Source organism: Lates calcarifer, linkage group LG20, assembly GCF_001640805.2.
Source record: "Lates calcarifer isolate ASB-BC8 linkage group LG20, TLL_Latcal_v3, whole genome shotgun sequence".
Lineage (NCBI taxonomy): Eukaryota > Metazoa > Chordata > Actinopteri > Centropomidae > Lates > Lates calcarifer.
In genome coordinates this window covers 4,874,552-4,901,275 of record NC_066852.1, presented here as the reverse complement: position 1 = coordinate 4,901,275, position 26,724 = coordinate 4,874,552, and the positions used below count along the sequence as shown (strand labels likewise).

Here is a 26,724-nt window from a genome sequence, read left to right as displayed (position 1 = left end):
GATGAAATGACTGTTACTCCTAGAAGCAGTGAGTCAGATAAATGGTACGACAGCTTACAGTATTTGTGAAATGTTGATTAAAGTTATTCTTTAAAGTCTGGATCTGGAGTGGGTCAGTTGGAGAAGGAGTCCTCACAAACTGCTGTCAAAGTGAAGACACTTTTTTTCTTTCTTTCTTTCTTTTTTTTCTCAGAGTTTTGGTCTCACCACCCAAGAATGCATCCTGGTCAATCACAAGGCTTGCAGAGTCCTGGTGGGTCAGTCAGTGTCCAGTGCTCCACCTCTGAAAGTATTGATGTACCAATATTTTTGTTTTTGTTATGTTGTGAATGCACTTATTGGATTGAGGACAGTTGAATGGGGGAGATATGGCTGTGTGCACCAGTTGTGTATTTGCACTTCTATGTGTGTGTGTGGTCAAACCATGTTTGGGGTGCTCTGGTCTGTGTCCTTTGGCCATCACATGGTGTGCAGGAAGGTTTGGCTCTCCTTGATGTGGATAAAGCTGTAGGTTGCTCTTATTCTGGTTTGCCTGGTGATCTACTTCAGTCCCAGAGGTCAGGGCGCACAGTAAGATCAAAAGTTTGTGCCAGCTAATCTCCATGGATGACAGGTTCCTCCTGGTGTATTATGATGTTGAGGTTGCTGGTCCCTGACTGCAAAGGGGCTTGAAGGGTCAAAGGTGACAGAGTCAGTGTGTTCTGGTTAAGTGGCCATACAGGAAATATGGATTCCTTCCATTCATGGGGGCTTTGAGGAAAGTACTAGTCCTGTTGGACTGTCTGCTTAGAAAACTTAATCAAGTGCATCTGAAGAACGACGTTAACTCCCAGTACCAGGTGACTTAGTGCACTTACCTGGTGTGTATTCTTACCTGAGACAAGAGCAAAAGAATAAAAGTTTGGTCACATCAGATTCTGGGCTCCAAGTAATTTCAATGCAATTGCTCCAAGATAGGCTTTTAGTAGATTAGCTTGCAGAGACCATATACATTTGCAGGGTGCTTTTGAGTTCAGTTTTACACATGCACATGTTGAATTATGAAAATGAGTAATGGTGAGGAGAGTCACATGGCCAGACAGGATGATGAAATGGTTCATATTTCTAAAGCTGGAAAAATAGTGAAGAAAGCCAAAATCTGCACTTCCAAACTGCTCGTAGTAGAACAGTCAGGCAGTAGCAGTCAGGCTTGCAAACAAGCCTCTTGTGGTAACATTAGCTCAAACCCCAGCAATGGTTGCTTGTGTCTGCCTTTTCATTCATTCCTCCATTATAATAAGAGCTCAAAAAGAAGCAGGGATACAGCAAGTGCAGTTTCATATTTATGGCAAAAGATAAGACATCTGTTTCCACCATTCTAACTGGTGTCATGTCTAATGTGGTTGACTCTGGGTATAAAGACAGATTACAGAAACCTTTTTTTTTAAAAAAAAAAAAACAAAAAAAAAAACAGCACAGCCTTGGCTTTATGTAGAAAAGCCAAGGCTGTAGTGGAAGAACACTTTTCTACCACTACTTACATGTTGTCTGGCTACACAGGAGAGCCTTACATGAGCCTGTTGTACCATGGTTGTGGAGAGTATCAAATATTTGATTCAAAAGAACCATACAGACCACACATAAACAAACCTTGTAGTTTATATATGATTAAATCCTAAACTGAATATATCCCTTAAAAGGTGTCATGTGGAGTTTTCTTGTAAACAAACAGGTTAAGTTTATGTCCAGTTTTACTCACCATAACACAATGTGTGTCTCCTTGAGGTCTAACAAACATGCTGAATGTGTTTCCCTCTGCATTAATAGCATTGAACTTACATACTAATAAATATTGCAAAAGTACATATAGCAGGATGTGTTTGGCCATAGTGCTCAGCCCTATGTGATCACAGTCCTTGCTACATCGCCAGCACAAACACTGAGCCGTTGGTTATGCTGGTTTGAGTATTTTGTGTGTAACTGTCCCAATTCCTCATCAGTTCAATTGATATTAAGTGACCTATAACTGAACAATAGCCTGGAATGGCCAGAAATTGTACATTTTCCAACAAGTCTTCCAACCTCAATGACCATATAGGTCATTTGTCCCTACCCTCTGACATGACCCATAAGAACATCTCCTGAAATAGTACCTACTGTCTATGATGGCAGGTGTACCAGACCTTTGTCATCACGGTTACAATAATAAACGTGTGGTTAAGCTTATGGAATGGTCGAAGTTTGGTTAAGTTTGGGCACAAAACATCTTGGTTAGGTTTAGGGAAAAGTGATGGTTTGGGTTAAAATATGTACATCCTTAAAGTTAGAGGACCATGTAATTAAATTAATTCAATTTATTTGTATAGCGCCATACGACAACAAAAGTCATCTCAAGGCAGGTCTAGACCATACTCTTTAAAATAGGTACTTGTAGATAAGGTTAACATGCAGTGAAGGTTATGGGACAATCATAGATAAAAGAAACAACACTGATTATTGGTTTCAGTTTCACATGGGAAAGGAACAGCAATCATTTGCATGAAAGTCCTGTGTTTTGTTGATCCATCCATGTACCCCTCCTAATAATTAAATTTAACTATGGGCTGAAATAAGCTGCTGCTTAGACAACCTGTGGGGGTTGTTTTTCACAGCAGAGGGCAGTCTCTATTTCTGTGTTAGCTCTGATTTTTGGGACACAGGCCTTTAACATAAGGCAAGGAAAAATCTTATCTTTCTAACAGTGTCATTGCTTTTTCAGGTCTCTGGTGTATGGAGCAACTCTCAGCTGCAGAGAGCAGATGTTTGCATGAATTAAATATTTGTTGAAGCTGAAGCAGAGCGGTAGGGTTTCAACTGCAAAGCCCTTTTTCTTCTGTCGCTCTGTAAAAAATGTGATAAAAAGCAGAAACCTGAAATACTGTACATATCATGTACTGTACATGTTGTACATTATTTATAACACTGTAAAGCATTGCTTCAGGTCACAAGCATCACTGCCTGTGATGCCTCACAGATTCTTGTTACATGTATCATTCTTACAGCAAATGAATGAGAATAGGGAATTGCTTTTGCATGCAGCTGTAGTATGCAATTAACATTCATGGTGGAGGAAGAGAAAAGATTCAGAGCATTATAGCAGACCTCCTGCAGTGGTTGTACATAATTGATGTACCAGAGTCTTTAAAATACACTGTATTCAGCCTCAAACACACGTGTGTCATTTAAAGAATTGCAGTTAGCTGTTGTTGGTAATGTAGCGGACACACCACAATGAGCTCAGTCCAAGGTCAGGACTTCTGAGGGATACGGAAATCAATAGGTTTGTCTTGTTACTGGAAAGGTGCCACTAAAGGGAACTCTGCTGTTTGTGTACCCTGGAAATGTCTCTTGGCAGTGCAGTATGGGAAAAGACCCAGTCTGAATCTTGCATTGTCATTAAATGAAAACACATAATCTTAAGATACAACATTTTATTATTATCAGTCTTAAATATGAGCACACACTTTTTTTCATCAAGAAAATACATATGAACCAACAATCCTTTACAATGCAGGGACTCAAATAGCATGATGTCTCCCTCCACTTGTGAACAATCCCACTGAAGAGAGCTCTGTGAACTTGTAGCCAGGCATAGGTCAAAATTTTATTTATATGAATCATCAAAAAAAATTTTAGTAAAATAATAAAAAAAAAAAAATCCCATCAGATAATGACACTATCTCATGCGTCTGCTATGATAACCCCCTGGCAGTTGAGACAAAAGTTTTATTTCTCATGTATAACCAAAGTTCACATTCAAAAATGATCCCATCCAGACTGCAATGCAAATTACACAAATGTCACAACATCTAAAATTAATAGTACTATCAGGTAGGTGCAACACAAGCTCAGTCATTTTTCTGAAATGGTATTAAGTTTTCTTCAAAGACTGCTTTCTTGCCTTGCACATATGGAGACAAAGAAAAGAAATATACCAACAGTTTTTTTTTTTTTTTTTTTTTTTTTTTCCCAAATCAGCCCATGTTCCAACTGGACCCATGTTTGCTTGGGCTGAGAGAAAGAATGAGCCCTGCAATCCCTATGCAGTCTTCAAACAGACAGTGGAATTGGTCAGATCAACATAAATATGCAGCGCAACTGCCAAAATATAAGCCTTCATGGGCTTTGATTCAGAATTGGCTGACTGGAGTTAGACAGAAACAGGAAAATTTATGTGTATTCAGGCCTTTTCAGTGCAGTTTCCGAGCTGAACTTTCAGAGTGGATCAGGAATATTTTACTTGTGTATTTCCAGGCTCCTCTTCCTGGGTTGCTAGGTTTTATCATTATAAGTTTGGCTTGAATGGGACTTGCAGTGTGTCTTGCATATCCTTTTTAAAAGTCAAGCTCGGTAGGAGTTTGGAGCATTTGCATTTGCTCTAATAAGGCAGCACAGAGGCTGACTTTTTTAATGCCATGCAGAATGAAACTGAAATACATCTGTCTACTGTTTCTCAGAGAGATGGACAATTATTTTCAATTATGGAAGTTGCTCATTTCCCATTGAAATAGTTATATTATCTACTGGCATATTCACTTTTCCTGGTCATGGTGCATGTCACTGTTGGAAGCATACAGCATGGGGAGAAACAATCAGTGTTCAGCTAAACTCCTGAGGAGCCTGGGTGTATAAACAGGGTGTTACTGTATTTAGCTTAACTTTTACAGTAGAGGATGAGTCCAGTAAACAACAGGACAATATAGGGTCCAGCTGAGAGCTTATTAGAGTTTTCTCAACTAAATGAGCCATACCACTGCAAATAACTGTGCCGTGCAACAGTAAGACATTACACTAAATGTAATGTGGTTGTGTTTACTTAACTGCTCAGCAAGCCAGCTTGTCTAACCTTGAGGCTACCAGAGCCCATAATGTGTTGAAAACACTGGTGCTAAGTAATACAAAAGGCTCTAGGTCAGAATAAAATCCAAATTAAACCTTTAAAGAAGCAGCCTGTGTAGGATTTATCCACGTCTTCTCTGTTTGCATGTTTGGAACAGCAGGGATTTCAGAACAAGGAAATGAAGATGATACTTTCTTTTTGACCGCACAGGGCTCGGACCGAGGTCAAAACTTTAGCAAATGTAATCTAGCAGGATTTCCAGCAGCGATCAGACACATGCTGACTGCTTTCCAGCTCAGAATACCTCATCCAGTTCAGCTCAGAGCTTTGCAGTTTGCAACGTTTTGTCTATAACCACAGCCCTCATGACAATTAATAAACAATGCTGTTGTTTGTAATTGACAATTAGCAGGCTTCCTCTTAATGATGCATCTGAAATCAGAATATTAATGTGTTCAGTTCAGTCTGAAGTCTGTGCTGCTCAGAACAGTCTCAACTCTGAATCACTGCCATAACTGTCAGTGACATTGTTATTGTCATCAAGTGGATTATCAGCTATACAACCACCTAAACACATCTGGTTATATATGAAAACAAACAAACAAACAAACAAACAAACAAAATTCATTTTCATTTAATCTAGAAATGCATAACGTTATATTTTACCAGCAGCCTTGCTGGTTTGTACAAATGTGTCTTTGCTCTACAGGTAAGCTCTTATATGGGTTTGTCCTCAGTAATAGTGTGCTTGGCTTGAGAAATTAAATTTTATTGCATTTTGAAATGGCATAAAAACAATATCACAACTATCAAGGACAAAGCAATAAACTGCATGAACATTAAGCTGTCTGTGCTGTCCTTTCAGAAACCTGTGGAGCGCTGGGAATCACCCACTAATAGAGCTGTGTGGTATAGCATGGGTTTCTGTCAATGAGCACTGCTTACACTGTCACTACAGTGAACACAAATGCACATCCATGGCCAGATCTAAATATCACTTTAAGGTGGTAATTGCTGTGCCATTAAATAATGAAACACAGTGAACAACTGCTTAGAGGTAGTAAAAAAAAAATAAATGACCCAGTTTTTACACTGTGCTTGGCTGTTCTACAAAATAAATGTAGGCAGAAATATAGAATTAACTCTTACCTCAGTAGAATTTATGGCATGTGTGTTTGTAAGTGAGAAAAAGAGAAGAAATGTGTGTGTGTTTCCTGGCCAAGCTATTAAGCAAGGTGTTTTCACATTTGGTTCATTATCAACCTTTCAAGTGAGATGAAAGTGATGAGCCTGTGATTGTTTGTGCATATTGACAGCAACTACTTCACACAAACCCATCTGAAGGGATCCAGCACAGACCTCACTGGGAGGTGATCTGACTTCAGTTCATCTTTAAATGTGGTTAATCTTGTGGCAAAATAGATGTGAGATCATCCTTCAAGGCCAGGGTGAAATAATTACCATGTCATTTCCAAACATCAGTGTGCTGGAGATGAATAATAGCCTGCATTGTCTGTCTCTCTCTCTTTGTCTTGTGTGTGAAAACAAACCATGATTAACCTGTCAGATTCAGATGATGATTACCCTGATCAATTTCAATAATTGTCTTATCTGTTTCATGCCTTTTTGATATTGGATATTGGCTGTTTCTTTTCACATCAATGAGCACAAACCTTGTTATCCCCAAGAACTATAAAGGGAAAAAAAAGAGAGGCACATAGATGATGGACTGAGACTCGACCAGATCTGAGGCAATCCAGAAAAAAAAAGGATCCCTCTTTTTTTTTTTTTTTTTTTTTGTGGAAAGGGTGGAAAAGGTGGATGTGAACAGAACAGAGATCAGTGGTTCTGTCTCACTCTTCTCTTGTCAGGCCTGCTTAGTGCAGACTGAGCTTGTATCAATTTAAAAATAACCTTATGTGAAAACACACTCACTCAGAGCTGTTAGATCATAAGAAGCGCATCATTGCCCCAACACTAAACAGACACACACTAATTTGTTTTAATTCACTGTTCCCATTTGATGTTGTGTTAATGGAATGCTTTAGTGCTGCACATGGTCCAATGATGTGAAGTGCAGCTCTCTCACAGAAACCAGTCAGTAGATGGTTGTGTACACAGACAAACACAAAGAGTGATGCTTTTTCAAGAGACTAATAATATTAAAAAAAAAAAAAAAAAAAAAAAAAAAAAAAAAACTCTCTTCCATATTAAGCCTAATACCAAATCTCTTTTTTGTCACTCAGCTCTTTTCCACTGCTCGGGGGGAACCTGAGTGCAGCCTGGCAGTTGGTGTGAATCGCTTGCCAACACAAGAGATACAAGATATTGGCTTTAATTCTTGCTGCCATGTTGTGAGAGGTTACTGATTGTTGCATAAAATCCTCACGCTCACAACAATATAAGGAAACAGAGGTCTGCTGTTTGTTTACTGCCTCCCAAAACACCTGTGATACTCTGTCTGCACTGTTCTCTCTCCATAATAAAACACAGATATGATTTTTGTATTTTCTCATATATCCTGTCTTTTCTGATAATGCAAGCTATATATCAAGTGATAAGAGCAGCTGTAGCCTTTTTTCGCTCAGACCTCTGATCAGTCTTGGTTATTGCAATTGGCTCACATACTGTACAGTGAGCTTGCAAATCTTGTTCTGTTCAAAGCTGGAAATGTCATGTTCATTATGGACATTTCACAATCATGAACCATACACTATACATTTTGGTTAAAGGTATTGATGACTTGAGATTTTTTTAAATTTTATTTTTTTCCGAAATTACCCCCATGTCAAACCCATTCGAAAACACAACATGTTAACCCTCTTGTTTGACGATACTATGGAAAACTGTTCTGTTTGGTGCTGAGACTAGAAAACAGAAATCTGGGATGCATGGTGCTGTATAAACTTCTGAAGTCTTTGGGTTATTGTTATCTAAATACATGCAAAAAGTTGTTTTTTTTTTTCTGTTATCGTGATCTTACTGAGTGGTCTCTAGTCCTCCACAGCTGGTTTGGAACATGAACAGGAACATTTTCTCAAATAACTGTGTTGTGTAGAAATTGCATGATGTTCAAAGAAGTAGCAACGGCATTAATAAATTTGCATTATTTAAGTCAGTCACTGACTCCACACACGTGGAGTAAACTCTCTCTCCATTTTAACTACTTAATTATTACATCATTATTCTTGACACCATTGTTGTGTACAACTGTACCAGTAAAGAAAAGCAAAATACAACAAAGACATTAAACTAGGATATTTGTCCTAAATAATTACAACTTCATATTCCCCCTTCTCAAAAATGTAAAAACTAAACTGGAAAAAAAAAAAAAAAAATATATATATATATATTAAAAAAAAAAAAATTAAATTAAAAGATTAGCATATCACAACTGCAAGTATATCACTACAAAAAATACTTGAAGGTCAAAAACAATTCTGCTTTCAACAACCAGACTGAATGATAATTATTATACATTAAAATATGATAATACCAGGCTTTCAGCCTAGGGGTAACCTAAATTCTTTCTGCTTCACTGTCTCGGTTTGACTTTGAGGTATTTAACATTCACCTCTCATACGTGTTGTAAATTTGCCTTTTCCTGGAGTTGAGATGAATATGCAATGCAGTTAAAAATTAAGACAAATCCATCTGAATAAGAGACACCTCATTTAAAAAAATTCTCTTATTTTTTTTTTTTTCCCGAGACCTATGTAAAAAGAGACAATCCAGAATAATATAATTTAGAGAGAAAAATATCCAACACAGCTCAGTTAAGATGTGAAACATCTGTTACATCCTTAAAACTTAAACTAAAAAACAAACAAACAAACAAACTTTTGTTATGTACTTAACTAGTGTGTCAACATTATTACATAGCTTGGTATACCATGCACTACTGTGCATCAGTTTATGGTTCAGGTTGAAAAAAAAATAACACACAGACACTCTTTTTCTCTCTCTCTCTCTTTCTCTCTCTATCTCTCTATCTCTCTCTCTCTCTCTCTCTCTCTCTCTCACACACACACACACACACACACACACACACACACAATACTTATGTTCAAATCCATTCTTTAAAATCTGAGCAGGAACGGCAGAAACACTATGAAGAGGAGACAGGTGTGTGAATGCACTCCCATTGCGCCGCCACTACCATCCTGAACTGCTCTCGGCCCTGGGGGGAGGGGGAAGGAAGGAAAAAAATAAAAAATCTGGGTAAGTTTCAACATTGGCATTTTTTTTTCTATTGTATGCTAACACTACCGCTAATATTAGCATTATTAAATTAACCTCCTATCTGCTAATAACAAATCATTGGCTTAATACCCTTCCAGCATGTGTGATTACTCTGACTTGAACAGTGCAAAGGTTGTTTGTATGAGAACACAAGGTGACTGCTTCTCACTGTATTTTCCACATGCAAACTACTGTACATAATTAGTGCTTACAGCTCATTGTTTAGAATTATTGGGGATTAGGAGGTATGGATTATAAGGTTTTATTAGTGACATGGCATCAACAGAATTATTTAACTGAAACTGTGTTGCCAAATTCTCTGCTAAGTCGTTGAGACTTAAAGTGAATTGAGTAGCACTTTGTCCCACAAATAACTGAATCTCTAGATTAAACACACCTGTTTAAAAGTTACATCTATATACTACTTAACAAAACATTTTGAGGGAAATATAATGAGGTCTGGATTACTTTTTAATCAACATAAATAGTTTTTTTTAATGACTACACAGCTAAGCTGATGTGTGTTGATATCAAATAAATACTTGTGAAGATGATTTTTTTTTTCTTTTTTTTTTTTTGCAACAATATCTGTATATGCTCATTGCAACTAAAGCATCATGGAAGTTAATGTTTATGATCATGTTTAGGTTGGGCAAATATTGTGATATTGATTTAATAATGAAAAAGTCAACTTGAACCATGAGACCAGACCACATATTCATCACAACTGTCTTTGGAGGGGAAAAAAAAAATCATGCCACTGTACATAATCCAGGAAGCAATTATGTCTCCACACACAATGTAAATGAGAGGACAAATTGGTGGTGTTATGTAATATCTAGGACACAGTGTTGGGATGAAGACACCCAGTCAGCTTGCACAGAAACAGTTTAGCAACATAATAATTGAATATGTGAAATGTGTTTTTCAGTTGAGTTTATTTTAAATGAAATTAATCCTATGGCAAATAGAGACTACATTTATCATCCATGTCCCTATATACTGGTAACATCATTATTAGCTTGTAGTGCTTTACATGTAGCCAAATCTGTAAAATTGTTCATGTCAGATACAGATGTGGTAAGTGAAAACCAATCAGGTTTTCTAACAGTCTGATTTATTCTTCCAGATTTATTCCTTCTAAAGTGAAGATATTTCTGATGAAATCAGAACATACTGGACAAGCATCATGTTGTGAATTCTTGTTTTCTCAAGCAGACATGATTAAATGCAGAAGCATATTATTTTTTGGATGATAATGACAAGAGTCAGGAAGCAATCTCTGTTGGGAAATATAAATAAATCTATAAATAAACAGCACATAAACATACAATATACATACAGTTAAGGAGGTCGGGGGTGAACTACATTTAGTGGTGTACATAACACCTGTTTTTGAGTGTGATGATCAAAATAACATGGTCTGCAGCATCAAATGATCCGTTAAAGTTGCAAAGGATTAAAAACTGGGCATTGCTCAGCATTTATTTAATCTTGCCTGGTTCTTAAAATGATGCTTTTAATTCCAGGGTTGCTTTGGTCAGGTGTAACTAGGAGTCTGTCAACAAATCTAATGCTACCATCAATGTTTTGGTGAATATTTGCCCAGGCCTTAATTCTCTTCTCGTTTTCTTAGATTGAATAAAGCAATAAAGCAAACCAGAGTCTCAGTGATTTACATTACAATTTAAACATTATCCTTTACTGTTTAATGCACCTGTAGATTTTAGTGTTATCATGTGTTACAGTGTTTACACAGTTTTTAAGAACGCTGTATGAAATTCATAAGAATCTACTACAAAAATACAATACAATTTTTATGATGCAACAGTGAAAACACACACTATATTCATCATGGTCTTTTCAGGGATGAGGCAAGTTCCATCTAAATGAATGCATTGTATGAGGATTGAGGACAATTTTTTAAACTTTTTACTTTGAAGCTTGTCACACAATGACTACTCATTTCCCTTGGATTTCCATGAGTTTGCCACAGTTTCCTTTGGGGCATCTATCCAATTACCCTGCCACAGTGGATTATCCCTAATCCTGCATATGGCTAATTAGAATAATGATGTTCACTCATAGTCGAATCATTAATACAGTTCTGTGTTAATAGAGTGAGTTTGCTTATAAGAGGCTGCAACCAGGACTCACAAGGACGTATTAAATGACAAGACGGGTGAGGTGTTTATCTCTGCACTATCACCATAGCTCCACATGTTTAAAAGATGGTCCTAAGAACATTAACAGGAATTATCTACATCAGAAATCCACAATCTACAATCACTATTTGCAAATACAAGAAACATTTAGGCCTGCAGTGAGTTTTTTTCAGCTCTCTGTCTTTGCTTTCACTGTTCTGAAATCCAGTTGAAATACAATAACAACGGTCACATAAACAGAAATGATGATGATTAAAGGGGATAATGAATACTTACATTGGAAAAAGAGCATGCAAAAATCAAAATGAAGCCAACATCACACAGAGAGGCAGTTAGGGTTGCAGAGGACAAAGATGAAACATGGTTAGTCCAACAGGCTACATTTACCATTTTCACAAAGATACAAAGATTGCCTCATAACAAATCAATTCATAAAGGGAACAAAGAGTCATTAAAATTAAAACAGTGCAATTTTGAAAGGATCAGAGAGCCAAGAAATGTTTTTTCTCTTCTTTTCAAATACCGAAGAAACTAACCCCAGTGACACTGCAGCCTGACTTCCAGTTTGTGAAAATGGCAATGTCTGTCATGTCTCAGCATGCAGTTAATACTTTCGATCCACAACAGCTGAAGTGCATGCTGGTGCAGAATACTAACCTTGCAATAGTGTTGAGCTAGTGGGTTCAATTACCACTATACCAGGAAACAAATGAAACACAGCAACATATCGGAAACAGAACAGCAACACATCATTGACAACACTTGTGAAAAGCATGAAAAGTAGGCTGCTGAATGAACTTTTACACACAGTCAACATACTGAAAACTTCAAATTGAGAATAGTGTCAACAGCTATTACAGGTAGTGTAAAAGTCAAGTCAATTTCAAAGCTGTAACACTGCAATATTTATAATCTTGCTGCTCCTCAGAGTTGATAAAGTGAATATTTGCAAGATTCTAGACTTTAGTGACAGCTTTGGTGATATGTGATATTTTCTTGGGTTTGAAAAAAAGTAATTAGAAGTCATGAGTTACATTTTCTGTCTTTACTGTAATAAAGTTGTCCTGTGTGCTTTTACTTTGAGTGTTTTTAAAAATCAGTCATTTCATCCTCTCAAATTCTTCGCTGCATTAAAGATGCAATAGTTGAACTGTAAAAACAAGTCACACTATGAAGTCATGATAAACTGTATGAGAATGGAACAAGAGGAAGAAGCCAAATCAGCATCAGAAGAAGATGATGGTGAGTCTGCATCTGTGGCTATGTCCAGAGAGGTCACACTCTTAATACATGTTGTAAATGTTTACGTTCACTGATGGACTGACTGTGATAGCAGGAGTCTAACAAGTGTGTTCACTTGAATGAAAATTGCTCACCTGGCGCATGACCCCCAAAAATATTATTGGTTACTAGCTGAGTTTATTTCCACATTGTGTGGCCCACTGCACATGAACATTAGTGTTTCTCCTGCTGGCTCAGTCTGTGTTTTCCTGCTCACGCCTTAGACTTCATATTGGGATGATGTCAAGAAAATAAAGCATAAAACATTCATAGACTAAAAATCCATAAGAATACAAACCACTCTTGTTTGCAGTTAGAGGTGTCCTGTCAGCAGTTTTATGGACATCTCTTTTGTGTTGGTGTTGTTCCCCAAATGTTTTTTTGGGGGGCAATACCAATATCATAAACAGCCAAAGCAGCAAGGCTGTATGTCAGTGTCGTATGCAGCAAACATCCATGCCTTCAGTGATGTTTGTACAACCTTTCCACTATTTTTGATAATTCCTATTGTGACTGCAGATCACCCATTTTGCTCAGTGTTTGAAAACTCATGTTAGAAGTACACTTTTTTTTTTTTTTTTGCTTTTCACATCATTTCATGCTTTCTCTACCTCCTGACCCCCAGACCCATTAAATCTGCTTTGAGAATGATTGAGTAGAGAAGTTAAACTTAGAGCAGCCTTTGGACTTTGACTGACATTCAAACTGGCAAGTGCGATAACTCACTACCCAAAGGAGAATGTCAACGATTACGAGCATTTCATGCGATTGCTAACTGTGTACAAAAACTGTGCAGCTTCTTTTTTTGCTGTGTGTTTAACTTCAGCTGCACCTCTATCGAAACCAACATTTCTAAATTGCCATAACATTTATGTAGGGTGGTGCATGCGCATAAAGACTTTTTTTCCCCACAACCCTTACAAAATAAATACAATTTTAAAAAGTCAAACAGTGAATCCATTTTTCTGATCTATGTGGGGAGCCAGCAGGAAATCAGCCAGCTCAGTCTAAGCTTTATGTAACTCTAATGCTCATGCTTTGTAGGCCAAGAAACATGGAAGCGTGGAAACTTTTTAGATGAATCAGGATTTATAGGATGCCATCTTGGAACACAGTATGAAGTTTAAGTTTAATCTACACAAACATAATGGAGAGTGGCTCATAAAAACAAAAATAAAATAAAATAAAATAAAATTAACCTAAAAGTTTCTAATATTACTTTCACTGAAACATAGCAGAAACACCACATCTAAGTCACATCTCCCTTTAGAACTATATATATATATATATATATATATATATAGGCATTTCTGTACTCACCATACAGAAGGAAACTTGTGTTTGAGCTCCCAAGTTTGTTGATGGCAACACAGGTGTAGTTGCCGTAATCTCCATCAGACACGTTAAAAAATGTCAGCTTTGACAGTGATCCAGTATTCACAATCTCCATGCCATCAAAGCCATTGAAGATCCTAGATAGGAGAAAAAACATGCAACTAACCATGTCAGTTAGGTTTTTTTGTTTGTTTGTTTCTTTGTTTGTTTATTGCCAAATAACTTTAAGGCTTAACAAAACAATAACAGTGATTTAATTAATAACTTTATAAATAATCTTATAATCTTAATGCCTGTGTGACTGGCAGCTGATCAATAACCATCAGTAAGCATGCACACGCACACCTACACACACACACACACACACACACACACCCTTGTACACCTATCTTTGGGTCCTGTCATCGACAAAATGCTTTCCCTAGCCCCTACCCTAACCTTCATCACCACAAGTGACTGCCTGCCTGAAAGTCTAAACTTTACCCTAACCTTAACCTAAGCTCAATTCTAACTCTAACCCTTTAACCAAGTCTTAATACAAAAACAGCTGTTTAAACTTGAGGGGTTCAGCAATTTGATCCTCACAAAGCTGTCGGACCCCACAAGTATATTAGGCCCCTAGTGTTCAGACCTCACAAATATAGCAAAACCATCCCAGTAACACACACACATACACACACACATACACACACACACACATTCCATTTGTCTACTTAAAATGCAAGTGTAAAACCCATTACCTTCTGTCATCTTTATACCACTCAAAATCTGCCTCAGGCACTGCATCAGCCTCACACTCCAGCACTCCTCTTTGGCCCAGAGTCACTCCAACATCTCTGCCCTCTGACACAGTTGGAGCATCTACACATAAGAGCACTGTGATCAGGACTACAAGGCAGCACAAGTCGAAGATATCAGAAGAGGGGTCACAACATTCTCTCCTCCTCAGCCACAATTTTGATTCATAGCTGTGACCTACACCATGGCCACAAGTGAACAAGGATTATGAGTTCAAATTATGTACCATATTTATTACATTGGTGAAACTGCATGCCAGGATGGGAGGATATTTTGAGAGGGAATCAGATTTTAATGTGATACAATCCATTCTCCTTCTCCTGCAGCAAAAACACTGCAACTGAAATGTAGGTTAACCCCCATACTCGCATTTTATTCATAGCACTATGTGCCTTGAAAACTGTCCTCTGAATCATAAAAATGTGACTACACAGCTCTATATGATAGGGCTACACTTTTAATTACTTGGACAATAAAATGGATATGAAAAATAGAAAGCCAATCATACTATGTTTGCTTGAAAAATGAAAGTCAATTAACAAAATTAATTAATCAAGTGGCTCTACTACATACAGTGTATGATTAGATGTAAGGTGGTGCATGCATTTAAAAAATGCCATAGTTTCAGTGAGATAACAGTTACAACCAAAACTATGTATCTTCTTCAACAGATGTGAATCAGAAAAAAAAATGTTTAACATTGATTAATAAATGAAATTAAGTGAACATACTGTCTATATCATGTTGAAATTTGAATTATAATAATAATAGTAATATTATCTTTGCCTTTCTAGAGTTCAAATGCCCAACAGTGATATTTTATTTGTTAGTAAGGTGATAGCAAGTGGTTCTTCTATTTATTTTTTAAAAATATTTACAGCATTCTTAATTAACCGATCAATCACCATTACATTGTAGAGGCTATTGAAAAATTCAATATCCCACATCCCAACATGACATCTTCAAATTGCGTCTGTATCCAGTTCACAATGAGAAAAGCAACAAAGTCTTGTATCTGAGTAGCTGGAACCTGCAAACGTTAGACACTTTTACATGATAAATGTTTTATATGATTATATGATGATCAAAATGACTGAATTCTCTTGACAGAATAAATCACTTAATCACTCTATATTAGAATACAAAGTTATTCTTGAAGTCAGCAGCGGACTTACAGTTGACGGTGATGTCTACAGTCTGAACATCTGTGTCAATATCATTGACAGCTGTGCATTCGTACGTCCCTGCTCTCTGTCTGGAGATAGATGGGATTTCCAGGTACTCATCATCTGATGCTAGGTCCCCTATAAAAGATCACATGCACAAGTGGGACAAAGTGGAGATGGTCATTCAGAGTTAATGTCATCATCCAGCCAACATCTGTGGCCTTGATTGATATTTTCACACTCTGTGTTCCCACGTGGCCTCTGGGAAAGTCATCTTCACACTGCTGCATGGAGAGGAAGGAGGAAGGTGTTGATTATTGCTACAATTATAATTCATCTAGTTATTTGTTTCTGAACTGTGGTGCACTGCAGTAAGTAAATTCATTTGGCATTTGAAAACAAGATAATTTATTTTGGTATTAACCAAAGAAAGGGAGAAGTTCAGCTCTAACTTCAACACAGAAATCAAAGATCTCAGTTCAGCAGCAACATCTGCGACATATTTTCTTACTTCTTGTGGCAACCTGATCTGGTATGACAGGCAAATTTCACACAGCTACATGTGTAAAACTTACACTGGTAGATATCATGACATGTGCCCAATTCTGTCTCTTTCTCTGATGCTCCTTTCTTGTTTCTTTCAACACAAAGACCAGTTCTTGAGCTTACTGACATTTTTCAGAGGATGTTACAACACTTGGTGATTAGAGCTTTGTTCAGCCCCCCACTCATTATCACTTGTCTGTCAGAACTTTCATACTCTCCTCTTTGTTGTGTGGCTCTCAAGCCTGCAAGCACACCAGGACTACTACTGAGATATGAGAGTATGAACGGGGGAAAATGCCAGCCCTGCTACTTTTTCTTGTATCAATCTGACACGCTTGACAGAGACACTTAATACGGCACTCTACATAAAGAACAAAAGACATAATTGACTTCAAGCCTCCTCCCAAGATGTTGGTAGGTGACAGTAATAAATTGCAAATGGATTCACTGTGCTGGGTTTAAGCACATTACTGAATTGCACCTGGGAAGGTTGTTATGGAGAGAAGTCCTCACTGACACACTGACGGGCAGTATCAGGAGGACTCTCATAGGTGTGCCGTTTCCACTCTGTTCCATTTGTGCACCTCTTGTTCCTTTCCTGCTTGGCTTTCTCTCAAAAGAGGCTACATTTCGCCAATAGAGACCGCAGTGTCAGTTAAAGTCACACTGCAATCCTCTGAGGAGCGTTAATCAAGACAAGGCTGCCAGATGATGCTCATTCTCAAAGTACTCACATCAAGCCTCAGTTTTATGGCAGGTAGCGGCACAAGCAGCTGTCCTCCAGACTGACACATGAAATCAATGTTTCTTCATAATTACTGAAGGATAAAAAAAATATCTTGATAATGGCTGCAACGCTTTAAGACTTGTGATGTTTGTGGATACTTGTACTGCTATAAAATAATCATGTCATTTTTGATTTTCAAAGCCTTGTTTTTTACCATGTGCTTCACATGACATACAGAGTGCCTCTGCTGACAAAAGAAAAAAAGACATTTATTACTGATTTAACATGATAACATAAAACGTGGAAGAAATGACTAATGAAGCCTTTGCCTGACCACCCACTGCATCAGCACACTATCTTCATTATTTTGTGTTAATCTGAAACCTTGAGAAATTAACTCATTGTCAACACAATGAGCCCAGGAGGTCGCCGTTCTTTATCCATTTTCAAGACGTCAACACTGGTCTCTTTTTAACCATGACAACAATCATTCATGATCATGAATCTTAAAAAATCCAGAATTCATAAAGCTCAATGATGTGTCTGTCTGATGTCTGTATCTATGTATCCCCAAACAAGTAAATAGATCTGCGGATCTGCGGAGTAAATAGATCACGCGGCCCTCTTGTCTGGTTCAGCATTAGTGGTCACAACCCTTTTAATGCTTGAGCCAAATTATCCTGCATTAAAAATCGTGATAAGTCATTATTGCTATTCTGTGCTCTTGAGGTTGCACTGCTGTGCCTCTTCATGTGCTACTTCTGTCAGTTTGACCACCAGTCCCCCAACTGTGCAACTGAAGCCAATGAAAACAGCACAAACCGTGTGCCAAAGAATGACATCTCTCTTTCTATGTGCTAGAGAGAGAACAAATGTTGTCTCAGCAGAAACAAAGAATTCACAGGACCCTTTAGTAACCACTAGCCAGCACTACCCACTACCCTCTGAAAAATACACAAAAAAAATCCTCATTATAGCAGTCTTCCATTTTAATAGATTTATGTTCACAAAGAACAACAAAATGTACAACAGCATGACTGCTGATATTTTACAATTTCTCCACTTTTCCACCTTTGGGGAAAGTATTTTTCACAACTCTTCAAGTGAGCCGTCCCTTTAATTTCTGGCTCTTTGTTAAAGACAACTGCTGACTTTGTGAGCAAGTCATTAGTGAGGTAGCACTGTGTCCTGCACTAGCATCAAAGTGACATGGCAGGACATCAGGGAGAACACATAAGAGAAGTTGGTCAGGAAAAGAATGCAAAGAGAGCCAGTAAGTCTCAGGAGAGGCCAGCAGAAGATAATGTACCCTTTCTGTGCCCCTGAAATTCCATCCTCAAACTCAAGGGCAAAGAAGACAATGGGGTAGAAAATGGAAAGAGAGGAAGATATTTGTGTGCAGGGCAAGGGGAACAACTTTGGAGGGGGAAAAAAAGACAGGAGAGCAGATGCTTGAGGGATATAGGCATTTAAGGAGAGGGAGCAAGGGGATGTGGTGAGGCAGGGTTTAAATGGATGAATCCAAGCAGGAGGAGAGGAAGCAATAAAAGCAGAATAACAGATAGGAGCTGTTAACAGGCAGAGAAAACACACATAACCACACAAAGAGAGCGGTGATGCTGTTACCATTGTTGTCTTGAAGGAAAGGTAGTGTGAGTGAAACACGTTAAAGAAGCAGCAACTTAAAAGATGTCCAAGAAGACAATGAAGGAGAGCAACTGATTGCTGCCGTTTGAATCTTACACTGTGCCTCAGTTGCTGTTGCTGTTGCTGTGTGAGGGCAACATATATATAGTTACTTTCCCACAGATTACGAGCCTTCGGCATATGGAATTTCTTAATGTGCCAGGCGTCCTTTGATGTATCACCCTCTTTGAAGGAAACAAACATAAAAGGGGTGAGCAGAAAAAAAAAAGAATCATAGAAATATAGTAGTTCGGGGTTCTACATATTACCAGCATGCAATAAGGCAGCTTTACTTCTATTGAAGAGATTTGCCAGCGAGGAGAATCTGTTGTGACAGTTTGGTTTAGATTTGACCCATCAATAGCATGCATATTTTTGACCATACAAAGAAATATGAAAACCAAGGCTGCGACTAATCTTTCAGGCCACAAGTCCTTTATATCACAGTTATACTATAGGAGAAGCAGCTGTGTAGAAGGAGGATATTGAGCTAAAGCCATGAAGAATGTACAGTATGTAATTACATTTGAGAGGACACCTACTGAAGAATACACTCCCCTTATTGAACATTTTTATTCCACTCCAGTTAAAAGAACTGTTGAAAACCCAATCCAATTAGTTGATTCAATAAAAAAAGAGTAAGAGGTTTCTTGTATTTTATTATAATTATGTACATTATTGTTAAACAACAACAACAACAACAATAATAATAATATTTTCTTCCATTTTTCTTCTAGTGTGTGTGCAGTGATATAAAAAAACAAGAGTGAATGCATGTTTACAAGAAACCTACACCTAAACTGTCACTCCAGAAATGAATATCTACTTACAGTATCTTCAAACATATAGACAAGATGTGTCAGCATCTTCTGTCACAAATAGGAATAAAATTAATAACTAAACTCCAGATAAGCAACAGAAATGCCAGTACCCAACTACATCTTGTGTCCTATGATGCTATGGCTGCAGAAGACAAAATGCAAAAATAAACAGACATAAAATAGCTACATTAATAACAATAAGCTATGAAATTAAGATTATTATCAAACAACTACCATATTTCCCCTGGTATTTCAAACTCAAACAAAGCATCAGCATTATTTCAACACTGCAGTATATGTGATACAAAGAGTCGCCTGTTGCTGCTGAATGTACACACTCCTGGTCCAGTATAGGCCAAGAGCTGATGAGGTTGTTTAAAGTAGTAATTTGAGCTTTTCAACAACCTCCACAAGAACCTGAGTGAATCTGCTTTCAGCTCCCTGGGCTCACACACAAAAAGCTTCAAGTAATGAGATATAAGATAAGTAATGGAACAGATATGGAAGATGAAGTACAATGTGGTCCTTGTAGTAATAGGAGTATTAGGAACTGCCAAAACTGGGAAAGCAGATTCCAGGTACAACATCTGAGGTCTTTGTCCATAAGAGTGCAGTCCTAGGAACAGCTAAGATACTGTGCAGAACCCTCAAACTCCCAGGTCTGCGGCACAGGACCCATAAAAGGTAAATAAAAACTGAACAATAATTTGAAAGATGGACGAATAAACAAATGAAAAACAAACAAACTTGATTAAAAACATGCAGATATCTGCAGAATCACTGTAGCTCCTGAAAAATATCCTTTTGCAGAGCTTGATTATGCTGCTTGTTGAAGAAGACAACATAACAGCTGGGACAAACTACTAAAACAGGTAGGCAGCATGCCAGCATCTCTAAACAAGTAAAATAATAATACAACATTATCAGGGGCTGTGGATGTAATGTTAATATTGTGATTACAGTCTGCCAGTAGAAATTATTATTTTATAGTTTTAATGTATAAATGTTGTAAATGTTCCTCTAAATGTATATGAATATGTTCATGTTATCTGGCATTATAGCTCCTCATCTCAACAAATCTCAAACCTCTGAATAATCAGGCAGTTCTGCAGTGGAGAGCCCGGGTGGCTGCAATAATAGTAAATGAGCTCTGTTTAAGTTTAGTTAGTCTGTTGTGTAACTGCAGAGCAAAGTGACATAGACACTGTGAGTGAAACATTACAGCCTCTTTTGAACTGCTGTAGAAAAGTACCTTTTCTGCTAATGTTGAATAGAATACCTGTAACCATGGTAACTACACATAAAGTAAGATGACAACTGTAGCCTCAAAATCAAAATCACTAAACTAAAATACATTATCATTAAAAATAAATTAATTTAAAAAATAACACTGTCATGAACATCTCAAACTGCACTGATATGGTATTAAACACATATCTCTCTTTCTCCTTCAACAGGGTCAAAAAGATTTCAATCTACTACCAACTCCATCAACTCCAACTTCAAATTAGTCTTTCCAAGCAACTCGGCCTGTGCAAATCTAGAAAACTTTTATTGCTCCTAGGCCAAATTCAACCATGTGCATGTTCATTTCAGCTGCCTTAATGCACCGGGGCATCGGCTGGCCACCTGGGCTGACAAACTTTGCAGTCAGCTTGTGCGGTCTGTGGAAGATACCAAGGATCACTTCTGATCCGCCACAAGCCCCTAAAGCCATCTATCTATCAAAGGTGGTGGGGGGACTGGGTCACGGCTGTGTGAGAGCCCCAGCCTCAGCCTGAAATCATCAATCTTTATGCACACGCACACACACACACACACACACACACACACACAGACAATCTTTATTTATTTAATTCACTCTTTTTAACACCCCGGAGTGCTTGCAATAGCTGGGCCCAGACTGAATGGCCCCGGGCTGGAGCAGAGTTGCTCTGCAGCTGGGAGATACTGGAACATAAGTTTGGACCTCAGCAAGTACTGGGACATTTTCTGCTCTGCTGCTCTCTCTCTGAGTCAGGGTGACAACTGTGCAGTGTGACTCTGTGTATTCTCACCAAGATTCCTTATCAAGTCCTCAGCTGAATACTGGAGGTGAAACTGACAAGAAAGAGGTAACTAAAGAATAGCAGCTAGAATTCAGCACACTGAAATTGAACAATTTGAAAGAAAACAAACACACAAACAAAAAAAGACTGAATCACTGTCTTTTATCTTGAAAGAGGAAAATCAAAACGACAGCTTCTCAAGCTAAGGCTAGTCTATTTACATTTTCATTCAACACTAAACTGAAAGCCAATAGACATCCCTGAATCGTAGTTTTGTTGGTGCCTGCAAAAAAACAGATCTTCACTATGAATTTCAATGTACTTTCTTGGATATGGATTTTAAACAGATAAATAAACATACGCAACCAGTCACTGCATCCATTTTGATCATGAAGAGTGCTGAGATGAGTGCAGAATGGAAAATGCCTTTGAATGGGGCTGCCGCTCTGAAAAGTGGCTTGTTTTACATAAAGATTCTCAATCACAAAAACTCAGGCTTGGTGGAAGTGTAGCCACATGCTGCACAAACACAGGAGCACACACACACTTTTCCCCAGCTATCTCACAGTGCACAGATGCACAGCAGAGATCAGAGTTTGTGATCTGGACTGTCTGTATAAAAGATTAGTTTTAAGGCCTTTGCTTTATTGGAAAACACACCATGAAAAAATATGGTGAAGACATACTCAATCTAAAAACTCAATATTCATAAGATATGAAATGATATATAAATATATCTATGTTATATACAGTTGACATACAGTATAAAGGTATGTGAAAAGTCTCCTTTTCAGCCTAGCAAATTAAAACTGTAAAATCTGGCCCATGGATGACTCAGCTTCCTCAAAATATGTTTATAGGCAATTATAATAGATTACACATTTAGGAGTTTCTGATGAGAAAACAGCTCTCTTGTTCACATCAGAGCAGGAAGTTAAGGCAGCAATGAAACCAGCTGTTGGATCCAGTTAATGAGATTTCACAGCAATAGTTCCCAGAGATAGCTGAGTGGTTCAGTCTCACGCCTCAGAAACACATGTCACCCCTGTGGCCCAGCAATCAATTGTGTCAGACCTTTCTCTCCTCTCTCTAACTCACTCATTCACTATTTGCCTAATTAAGAATAAAAATTAGAAGGCTATTGATTGGCTGTTCAGGAGAAAAAGCTAATGAGGCAGCTTTTCCCTATTGGGCATTATTTTTACTTTCTCATACTCTTCATTTTCTCTAGACATGATGCCATCCAATAGATATTCAATTGTATGTAAATTCTGTTGTATTGCTAGACCATTTTTGTCATCACTTTTTCTTGACAACAGTATGAACCACTGACATACATTCCTCTCACTGTTCATTTGGCACAGTCATTACATTTCACAGTAATGATTTGTTAATTTACAGAACTGTCCTACTGACAGCACTGAAACAGACAGTAGATACAGTGGACTAACAGATCACTGAAATCACTGGCCCTATTTTCATATCATGGATTAAGTCTTTGTCAAATACCAAATACAGTAAACTTTGCGTCTACACAGGAGATATAAATGTGTATGATGAGTATGCTTTCAGAAAGTTTTTTCTCTCAGTAGAGAGAGAAGTGGACAGTTTTGAGAGAGAGACAATGGCATGATCTCTGTCTTACTGTTCATGTATGTATCAGGTAATGATAGTCAACTGCAAATAAATTCTAACAACATGGCAGGAGGATTGAGGTGGCAGGTGTTTGCACATGTTGTCTAAACAGAAAGCAAAAGTGTAAACAGATGTTCTGGATGAACACAAATGAAGGTAGACTGAAAAAGGCTGTTGGAATGGGGTGGGGTGGTTTAAATATAGGGATGTGCACTCTTTAAGTCTGTCCTTCATAGCACATCCACAGTGTTGCACTCATTTGTACACACACAAGAAGTGACAGAAAAAGAAACCTTAAAACCTTACCAGAGCAAGCAATGTTTGAAGTGGGCATTATGTTGCCTTTTTAGTTTCTGAAAGTTACCTAAAACATCAGACAGAGCTTCCTCTGTGCAAACGTTATAAGGTGTGAGGAGGCAGTCTTTTGGAGCACATGACAAACACGCATGCCAACTCATCTGGGCTCTTGCAGGGGTCCTTAAAGACAGGAATCAGGCTTAACCAAAGTGTATAGTGGTGGACTGGTTAGGCAATGGCTGTATAGGTATAGCTAATGGATTATGAGGGGAGATGAATGTTTACAGGAAACACTCCAAAGACAAGCAAACTACCTACTATAGGGCACACTGACAGATTGTGGCCTCCAACAGAACAGGATGGGTGCTGGTCAAATTGCTTGCTCAGGATGCTTTACAGCATAGAGCTGGGTACTGAACTTCAGTTCATTTATGGCACTGACCGAAAATGCTTTGATACTACCCTGTATCGAAAGATGCTTTGTTTTTCGGTGCCAAGTTTCGGTACCAAGGAGTTAATCACGTGATCGAGATCTGATAATGCTGCTGGTGATTGGCTGTAATGTTACACGCGGTAGAGGCATGCAGGAAAAATACTTACGTGGTTACGCCCACAGACGGGGTTCCTGTGTGTTTCTGTGTTGTGAACTACAGTGTGTGTGTATGTGTGTGTGTGTGGGTCAAAGTGGTTAAAAAAATGTGACCGAGGTCAAAAGTGTGGCTCCATTTTAGCAAGATTGATGCCAGAAGTGCCCAATACAGTATTTGCAAAAAGGATATTGTCGCTAAGGCCGGCAACACGACCAATTTGATGAAGCATTTGAACATGCACCAAATCAATTTAGAAAGTTGCTCCATGTTCAACTGCACGAAGATTTAAAGGCCCTTACTATGCAGCAGTGAGCATTAGACACTGACTTGTCATTTGTTTGCAACAGTTCTTGTTAACTGAAAATTATTTGTTGTATATTTTTTATGTTAGAAAGCTGCTTTGAGTGAAAAAATGCCAAAGCTGAAAAAATAAAACTCAAGATTTGTACCATAGTATGTAATGTGATTTTCTTTGTTAGAACTGATGTTATAAATTTGGTATTGGAAAAAAGTATCATTCAGGAACTGGTATCAAAGTCAAGGTATTGGTATCTTTATTGAAAATTTTTGAATGATACCCAGCCCTACTACAGCATCATTATACCAAAGTTTGAGCCTTTGTATTTAACCCAACATGTTTAAGAACTCAAAACTACCATCACCTATAATATGATTAATATTTCATGTATGATGTCATAGCTCAAGCAAATGGACAGATAAAGAATAATGACATTGTGTGCGGTAAATCTTGATGTTCTGAAGATGGAAAACAAGTATTTAAAATGCAAGGTAAGCTATAGTGGCTCCAGTGAGAGCTGATGGTTTCTAATGCACAAATGTTTACCCACATAAAGCAACAACCCAAAATTCTCCAGAGACACAATACATCACTGCCTCTCTGTGAGTCAGCGGTCCTCACTCCCCTGACTCCCTGCTGGTAAACACTCCATCTCCTCATCAAGCCATTCTTACAGCTGCTGTATGAGTGTACAACAGAAGTGTGATGATGAGATGAATGTCAAATCAACATTTGACAATATTATCACACAGTAAGAATCAATAACTTGTTGCACCTTCACACCAAAGTACAGCTGGTTAATCGGGTTGTTTGTGTCACACAACAGGCGATGCACTTTCATGGGAGCTGTAAGCACCAGGACTTGGCAGTATTGTCTACTAGGCTCACATATAGTGATTAACAGTAGTTAAGCAGGCTCAAATGGCAGGGCCACCACCACTTTTAAACTGTCACATTCCCAGTGTGAGTTGTGGTTGTTGCTCTGATATGATCTCTTGGTTCTACAGACTCCAAAGAATCTACTGGAATCAGCAGAAGCAGTTGCACTCCCACTTATTCATAATGAATGCAGAGTATGTAGATTCGACTTGGTGATATACTGTTGTCACTGAGCCAGTCTTGGACTGTGGGGGGTGACATCTTACAGGAAACATGGTTACTAATTAGCCTTTCCTTTTGAAGCATGCCCTTCAAAACACTGGACACATGCTGGAATTCCAAATCAAAAAAGTACTGTATGAGAAACTAGGTTATACTACATCTCCCCAGGACATTTTTATGGATAAGCCATGAAATGGTGCTATGTTTTTATGATGTGACAGGACAAAAAGCAGGTGTCTTCAGAATCGTTTCATGCTGTAAGCACAGCACTGTGGTGGTTAGCACTCTGTCTCTGGCAATGACAAAAGATGACAAAGCACAGAAATAGATGGCTGTGTGCAGGATGTTTCTTTTGGGAACAGAAAATAATAAACAACATTATGCTATACGTTATGGGGACTAAGGCAAATGTTTACATTAGACTTGTAGAGTACATGAAGTACTGTAGTCTACATGTATTTGAGTGAAGTGTACTTTGACATGGCCACAAGGTCACAAAATATAAAGTATAGTAAAGTATAATAAAGTCAGTGCTCTTGAAGGACATAATTGAATTTTTCTAATTAATGGACTGGCATGAAATTTGTATTTGACATTCATGGTGCCCAGAGGATGAATCCTGATGACTTTGATGAGCAGGTTTGCATTTGCATGTCAAATGTTCATGTTTCAGTGTTTGTGCTAGACAGAGTACCATGTAATCTGGTGCATTGATATTGCATGGCCTCCCAAATGATCTATCCATCTAGCACCATTATTAGGTCAAATTTAAGACATGTCCAGTATTTTCATATTTATTGGTAAATTGATTTGGTTTGTGTCATAATGAGTATTACAGTCTCCCAGGACAGTGCATCTCACTTCCATTGTCTGCACTGATTCCAGTCAATGCACACAGCTTAAGAGACAGGGGAAACTGTTATGGGGAGTTAAAACCAGCTGACAGTGCCAGCAGCCCAGCAGGAGAGACACTGCATTGTGGTGGGATTTCATAACTGAGCTATGACCAAGACGCCAACTTTATGTCTACAGTGTCTACAGTGTTTCCGCTATATATATTCTGTTGAGGCTGCCTGCTGCTGGAAAATTATTATCGCTGTTGCAGTGTTCTGAAGATGTAATTACATGAC

At 38.1% G+C, this 26,724-nt stretch overlaps 1 protein-coding gene across 4 annotated transcripts in view; it reads right to left on the bottom strand.

Annotated features, from left to right (window-relative positions):
* Positions 1–3,434: 3,434 nt before the first annotated feature.
* Positions 3,435–26,724, bottom strand: part of ntm (neurotrimin) — a 361,132-nt gene continuing 337,842 nt past the window's right edge. For 3 of the 4 annotated variants that reach the window (XM_018692119.2, XM_018692121.2, XM_018692118.2), the window contains 5 exons: positions 15,855–15,983; positions 14,622–14,742; positions 13,867–14,018; positions 11,923–11,958; positions 3,435–9,038 (listed from right to left, as the gene is read on the bottom strand). In XM_018692119.2, the coding sequence (XP_018547635.1) occupies positions 8,938–9,038; positions 11,923–11,958; positions 13,867–14,018; positions 14,622–14,742; positions 15,855–15,983 (539 nt within the window). In that variant the 3' untranslated portion in view covers positions 3,435–8,937. The remainder of the gene's footprint in view (positions 9,039–11,922; positions 11,959–13,866; positions 14,019–14,621; positions 14,743–15,854; positions 15,984–26,724) is intronic. The other variant, XM_018692120.2, reaches the window with a different exon arrangement.